Source organism: Rhagoletis pomonella, unplaced genomic scaffold, assembly GCF_013731165.1.
Source record: "Rhagoletis pomonella isolate Grant_MI unplaced genomic scaffold, Rhpom_1.0 Rhpom_scaffold_00001, whole genome shotgun sequence".
Classification (NCBI taxonomy): Eukaryota; Metazoa; Arthropoda; class Insecta; order Diptera; family Tephritidae; genus Rhagoletis; species Rhagoletis pomonella.
Window position 1 is genome coordinate 98,267,849 of NW_023458555.1, and position 7,318 is coordinate 98,275,166.

The 7,318-nt window shown below is 37.2% G+C and overlaps 1 protein-coding gene across 1 annotated transcript; it reads left to right on the forward strand.

Moving 5' to 3' along the window:
• The first annotated feature begins 61 nt into the window (after window positions 1-61).
• Window positions 62-1,222, forward strand: LOC118744650. The gene is made up of 3 exons (XM_036478244.1): window positions 62-101; window positions 179-378; window positions 463-1,222. Exons 1-3 carry the CDS (start codon window positions 62-64, stop codon window positions 646-648), a joined length of 426 nt encoding a protein of 141 aa, XP_036334137.1. The 3' UTR covers window positions 649-1,222.
• Window positions 1,223-7,318: the final 6,096 nt, after the last annotated feature.

A 7,318-nucleotide genomic window follows, 5' to 3' on the forward strand; every position in this document is an offset into this window, starting at 1 on the left:
GCTACCATCATATAAGCACAAATATAAAAAGCAGCAGTTTTGGCTCGATTTGGTGGATGAAATGAACTCAACGTTCACAGCAAATGTACCATTTCAATGCGGTAAGTTTTTAGCAAGTTCATATGTAATAACTAAAATATATATTATATGTTTGTATAATACATATATGTATTTAAAGATGAAGTTAGGCACAAGTGGTGCAACATCAAGTCATATTTCAGTTCAGAGAAGCAGAGGATGGACAAGGCAAAGAGAAGCGGTGCCGGCGGAGACGAAAACGTACAGACCAGCTGGAAGTTCTATGAAGCTTTGAAATTCCTACAACATATGAATGAGCATACACCATCAGTGAATAATTTTAATAAGTGGAGTTTGCAGGTACGACTTTTATTGTGTGAAACCGGGCAAAGCGTCGATTCGCGTGCTACGTAAAATTTGCTTAGTATTTTCATTCTCTTGTAGAACCTGGACCCTGATCCCAATCCATCGCGTAAGCTTGGGGAGCAACTGCAGCCTGCAGAATGTTTCGATCCAGGCTTGTTACAAGTAACAGCAGTATCCAGTCGCTCCAAGATACTAAAAACATCTCTACAGAAGACACTAATAGTGATGCAACACCAATTAAAATCATATCGGATGAGATTGTAACTCCACCTCTGGTTACTTCGCAAAACTGTGGTCGGTTTGATGACAATAACAACAATAGCACTAGAAAGTTGGTCCATGCAACAAGAAAACGAAGAACAAAAATTAATAATGATTTGGATGAAAACGCCTCTGCTTTAATCGAAGCATCACAAAATTTAACAAATGCCTTTCATGTTGCATCAAAAACAAATAACACTGACGAAAAGGCAAACAGTTTTGGGATATACATGGGTGAAGAAATTGTAAAACTGGACCCCGACTTGCAACTCAAAGGAAGAAACAAATGCATGACATTTTGATGGATCTGCAAAGTGAGCAATTGAAACGGAATGGGCTTATGTAACACAATGACTATTTATATGTATGTATGTATACTCATAGACAAAAATAGGAGTGTCCCTTTTTGTCATGTTTTGACCATTTTCCGTAGGTTATTGAATTTTAATAACTTATTTATAAAACTTTAGTTAACTCTACAACCAAACACATATCACTAGAAGCTTTAAACTTTAAACAAAATTCAAGAAAATGCATAAAATTACATAACAATTTCGAACTTCCTTTTAAGTATTTCAAAAACAAAATGGGTTGTTGCGGCGCCCTCAGCTTAAAAAAAACAATAACCAAAATTAACGGTGATCTTAAGCCACTTGAAATTTGCCATTTATTACATAAAAATTACACATCTACACAGACATGCAATTTTGTTTTTAATATTTAAAAGAAAAAAATCGAAATTTTGATGAGTTTTCCTGAATTTCGTTTAAAGTTTAAAAGTTTTATTGATATGGTTTTGTTTGTACATCCCGTGTCATAATTATAAACGCACCACATATTGCCAAGTTTAAAGATTTTTAATTAATGGGGTGTATTTTTATAAGTAAATTATTAAAGTTCAATAAACAAAAGGAAAATAGTCAAACTTTACGAAAGGAGGCAGAGTTATTATTTTGCCGAGTGAATATGTATTTTGATTATTCTTACCACTTTTTTACCTTATTATTACTTTCATTAAAATATTTGGTTGCTCTAATTGAATCAAAAATGTAACAGTGTTTGTACTACTCACGGTGCACCGCTAAGTAGGCAGGTATTAGCTAGGTATGTACATAATTTGAAGACATTGTACTCATTTATTTAATCACCAAATAAACCAATTGTTGCTTCTACTAGTATAGAAAATTTCCAACACGAAAAGTTTTGGTTTATTTAAACAATGAAACGATATTTTAATTTACCGCAGAAAAATAGTTTTCGAAATTTTTTCTTATTTCTTCAGCGCTCCTTTTTGACGCATTTCTTTCAGAAGCGGTTGTTGTATAGTTGTTATCTATTATTGCATCTATTTCACTTTCGGAAATGGCGTCAAACGTAGTTTTCTTTTTCACATTTTCTGTTCTTAAAAAGTTGTGCACACATACGCAAGATAATACAATCTGAATGGCTGCAGCTGGAGCGCGATGGATGGGTGAAAATAAAACTCGAAAACGGTTCGCAAGAATGCCAAAAGCATTTTCAACAACGCGCCTGTCCCCGAAAGTATGTTGTTGTATTTAAGTTCGCTTGGTGATAGTCTTAGATGAGAGTAAGGTTTCATTAAGTAGTCTTTTAGAGCAAAGGCATCATCGGCTAAAAGCACAAAAGGCGAGGGAGTTGACATGAAAGGGAGCGTGCATGGGGCTGGTATATGTACTTCATTTTTTTCAATAGCGTATTTCAGGTCCGAGTTCAACGAAATTCCAGCATCACCCACTCTCCCATTAACACCGACATCAGCATAAATAAAACGATAGTGGGCATCAGCGATTGCCATCAATACAAATGAATGGTATCCTTTGTAATTGAAATACGTAGATCCTGCTTTCCTCACTGGCAGTATTCTGCAATGCTTTCCTGAGACGTTTCATCAGTTGAGTGAATTTAAAAGTGTTAATTGTTAGTTTACCATCTAAAGCGCCGATGCAGTTCGGGAATCCCCACATCTGATAAAAGTCTTTTGCAATACCACGCCAATCTTGCTCACTTGCAGGGAATTTCAAATACTCCTCCCTTAACGCCAAATATATTGCGGGAATTGATTCCTTTAAAATTCTGGAAATGGTTGACTGCTGAATTCGGAACGGCAATTGAAGTGACCTTTGGGTTTCACCTAATTTTGGAAATATGTACATACATATGTATGTCGGTACTAAAAATTACCAAGAAAATATTATATCTTACCAGTGGATAGATATCGCAATGTCAGCTGCAGCCGTTCCGCAGCTCCTATGCAGTTCCTGAATTTTGTATCCTGCTTGCTAATATAGGGGCGTACTTTTTCTTATAAGAATGCAAACTGAGCTGGAGTCATTCTTAAGATATTTTTGTGAAGGACTCACTCAATTTCCTTTAACAGTTTATGGCTAAATCCTATGAAAAGTATTTTTGATAATTACAAAAACGAACTATATACATGTGTATATAATGTGGAATTCGAAACTTACCTTCCAGTTCTCTTTTTAAAAGCCATTGCGCAGAATATTTTTTTTTGTCTTTTTCTTTTCCCTACGCTGTATTAAGGCAGCAGCGTTTAGCAAACAATTTGTTGCAATAGATAAAACTTGTATTTCCATTGTATGCTTAGAAAATCTCTCGTATGTCAAAATGCAAACAGCTGTGTAAAAAAACTAACGAAATACAGCCATCTGTCAAAAAAACCTAACGAAATACAAGTTGGCCGGACTGTTTTTAACAACCTAGTTTGTTTTTCGTTTGTTTTTTGGTATATAGCTTACTCGCTTACACAAGTACTGAAATTGTATGTGACCTTCTCTTTCTTTCAAAATACAGCGTAAAACACACTCGAAATACAAGAAAAAAAACGTAGTATCATACGGGCATAAGGGCCGTTTTCTGAAGTAACCTTTAACTTTAACGCTCACTTTATGTTTAAAGGTTGGATTAAAAATAAAGCTATGTCTAAAGTTGAGTATTTCTATTATCGTTTTTTGACGTATGTATGTTTCTTGGTTGTAAACCTATTTAAAGCCGATAATAAAGTGCTTTACTTTAGACACAATCATAAATTTTAATGCAACCTTTAAATATAAACTGAGCTTTAAAGTTACAGGTTACTTGAGAAAACTGCCCTAAGGAAATCAGAAATATATGCCGTCCATTCGGTAAATGCCAATCACAGCGATCCTGTTGTTGTTGTAGCGACTACTAAGCCCCGTTCGGGGCGGTTCATCCATCAACGTTGTCGTCCATTTCAGCTAGGGGGAGGCCCAGGAAGTGTGCTACTTCCACAGGGGCTGTCCATAAGGAAAGGGGCGTTAGCTGAGTGGGGTTCTCAGGGCATGTGAAGAGGTGCCGGGAGTCATGTGGCGACTCTCCACATGCCGGGCCATTGGTTGGGCACATCCTCGTTGATTCTGCTCAGGTAGCTGTTGAGCCTGCTGCGAAGTTGGGCTATTGTAGTGCGGGTCTCCCGAGACAGACAAAGTTCTGTCCCGTCCACGTCCGGTGGTTGTGTGCCTAGAACGGCATTCACAGGGCGGGAGTCTACAAACTTGAGACTGATTCCCTGTGAATGCCGTTCAGGGCCTGTCGGTAGGTTGACGGGTCCAGAGGTTGTTTGATATACCTCTGGACTTTGTCCGTCAGTTCGTAAAGATGCCTCCTGACGTGCCGTGGCGAGAGCTCTTACGCGAGCGGTTGTCCGCTGGGATGGCCACGTCTGTGGCTCCCAGCAAGGAACTGTTTGCAGAGCATTATGTTATGCTCCTTTACTGGGAGCATATGGGCCTCGTCATGAAGGTGGTGTTGAAGCGTCATCAGGAGGCATCCTGTCGCAGTTCGTAATGTCATGTTTTGGCAGGTCTGTAGCTTCATCCACTCCGTCCTGCTAGTCCCCGGCGACCATACGGGCGCTGCGTAGTTTAGAACCGGCCGGCCAATTGCCTTGTATGTTGCCAACAACGTTTCTTTATCTTTGCCCCAAGTGCTGCCGACCAGCGACTTGAGGACATTGTTGCGGCTCTGTACTTTGTTGACAATTGCGGTTGTATGCGCCGAGAAGGAGAGCAGACTGTCGAAGGTAACTCCGAGGATTTTCGGGTTATTCACCGTCGGTATTGTTACGCCATCGACGTGAATACCCAGTGGCAGTCTGACCTCCTTCGTCCAGGTGGTGAAAAGAGTTGCCGAGGATTTCGCAGGGGATAGGGCAAGGCTCCTTGCAGTGAATAAGCGAGAAAGTTCGGAGAGGTAACCGTTTACTTTCAAGCACAAGTCATCAATTCCATTCCCAGACGCCATGATCGAACAATCGTCAGCATACGAGACTATATTAACACCCTCTGATGGCTGAGGAAGCTTTGAGATGTAATAATTAAACAGTAGCGGGGACAGGACACCACCCTATGGTACCCCCTGTTTAATTTTACGTGGCTTGCTAGTTCTGTCTCTGAAAATTACTGACGAGTGTCGACCACTCAGGTAATTTGCCGACCACCGTTTGAGTCCCTGTGGGAGTGAGGAGGCCTCTATATCTTCTAGTATCACAGCGATCCTTTTACAATTTGGTGTAATGAAGTGAGAGAAAATTGTGTGTTCAGCCAAAGCCATTAAAACAGGCATTTTCCACGAATAATACTTTGACTAAGAAAATCTTTGTTTGAGAAATTTTTAAGGGAAGGCAGTAAAATATATGTATTTTAATTTCAATATGAATATTTTAAACCAAACAAAAATCCCCATCAAATCCCCACATCCCCAAACGAAAAAATCTATCCCCAAATGATTTCAGAAATCCCCAAAATGGGGCGAAATCCTCATATCTGGCAACTCTGAAAACTAGAAACACATTTATCATCTTATGGAGCATTAGACCACTTATCTTTCAAAAACAAAAGGGGAAATGTTCGGTTATTTATGCAACGATTTTAGTGTGGGGAGCGGAGACGGAGGGGGGATTCATTGAAAAATGGAGTAAAATCAGCATTTTGGCAGAGAAAATGTAAGTCCAACTCGGCTACACTGACCAAAGTATTTTTTACAAAAAGGTTCATATTTCAAACCGAATTTATTCATAAATTTGTATCTTAAAATTTGAAATCTTTATTTTAAACTAACGTTTAATTGTTTGACCACACGTGTGTGCTAACATTTTTTGCTTTGGGTTAAGCGTTTGGACACAATGGGATGCACAAAACCTAAGCAAATGCTTTTTCTTAAAAATTAAGACCTTGTACTCAAGTTGTTCAAATAAATTTAAGTGAAAGATATATTTCAAGAAAAAGCAATTGCACAGTTTTTATGCATACGGCCCAATAACCCAATACTATTGTACAAGTAAAATACCTTTTGCTTGATCAAATTTCGATTCCAAGAGCAAAATGGTACTAAATAAACAAAAATAATAGTAATAACCAAAGGAGGATTTTAGATATTGGACATGATTCAATAATAGAAAGGTTTTGTAATAAAACAGACTTCTCGCTCCAACACATAAAATCGGCTCCTTTACTTGTGCAGAGTGTGAGTCTGCAGTTTCTAGTGATATTAGTAGTAAAACCAGAAATTCATCATACTAAATATTCGTTGGCATCACCTTCTTTTGCGCAATTTCGTAGAACAAGTGTAGAATAGTGACCGTTCAGCTATAAAATAACCAAAAATGCCGATTGATAGAACTTTTTACGCTGATTACAACGATACCAAATTTATTTGGCGCAGGCAAAAAATAACGAAGATATAAGAGGTTTATTTGCTTTGTTTATTTGTATTTTTTATTATCACTAAATTGTTGAAACCCTAAAGTACATCATGATAAAATATGTACTATCGAATTAGAGATAATAACTTGTACATTCTAAATAATATAAATTTCTTTACCAATTTCGCAGCTTTTTTCAAAAAAGATTATTTCATGAAAAAATAACATTTGTTCGTTTTTTAGTGGTTTTGGTTTAAAAATACAAGAAGCTATAAATTATGTACATCAGCTGAAAGACAAATTAATTATCTTTATGGTAGCGTCATTAGTTTTATTATCGGTTATACCTACAGTTCGTAGGATATAATTATTTAAAAAATGTAAAAACTGAACTTTAAGTTCTATCGATCTGCAGTTTTAGTTTGCGCATAGCTGAACGGTCGGTTTCAGGAAATGATGAGTAACTTAAATCAAAAATGCACATATTTATGTATTGTTTAGTATTACCATTAAACACCAAATATATCCCAAATTCGCATAGAATAAGTAATACACATTTTACTTCTAATTGTATACTTTGCGTACTTTTTGTAGTACCTTTCTACTAGCGTTTTCGCAAAAGGCGATCACATTCTTCCCCTTTCTCCTACTTCCAAAATACAAATCTAGATAAAGGAGAGTCAAATTTTAGCTGTCACAAATTACACAACCTTGTCTTATTGAATCATGGATATTGGGTATGGTAGGACGAAATGTCACAATCTACTTAATTGTCAAGTTGTTAACATGGCGACGAAAAAGTGACAATGGAACTACCTTCTTTTTTTGTATTATGTTCAGGAACGTTCTTAAGAATAAATAAACAAAAAAGTTTATTCCAAACGTTCAGAATGAATCAAGAAATGCAGCCTTTCTTTCATACTTCGAAAATGGGGCACCGAAATTGCGCATATGGAAACTGTGCATTTAGAC

Coding starts and splice junctions, on each gene's coding strand:
- LOC118744650 (XM_036478244.1), top strand. CDS start 62: ATGAACTCAACGTTCACAGCAAATGTACCATTTCAATGCG. Junction 102..178: donor AAATGTACCATTTCAATGCG/GTAAGTTTTTAG, acceptor ATGTATTTAAAG/ATGAAGTTAGGCACAAGTGG. Junction 379..462: donor TTAATAAGTGGAGTTTGCAG/GTACGACTTTTA, acceptor ATTCTCTTGTAG/AACCTGGACCCTGATCCCAA.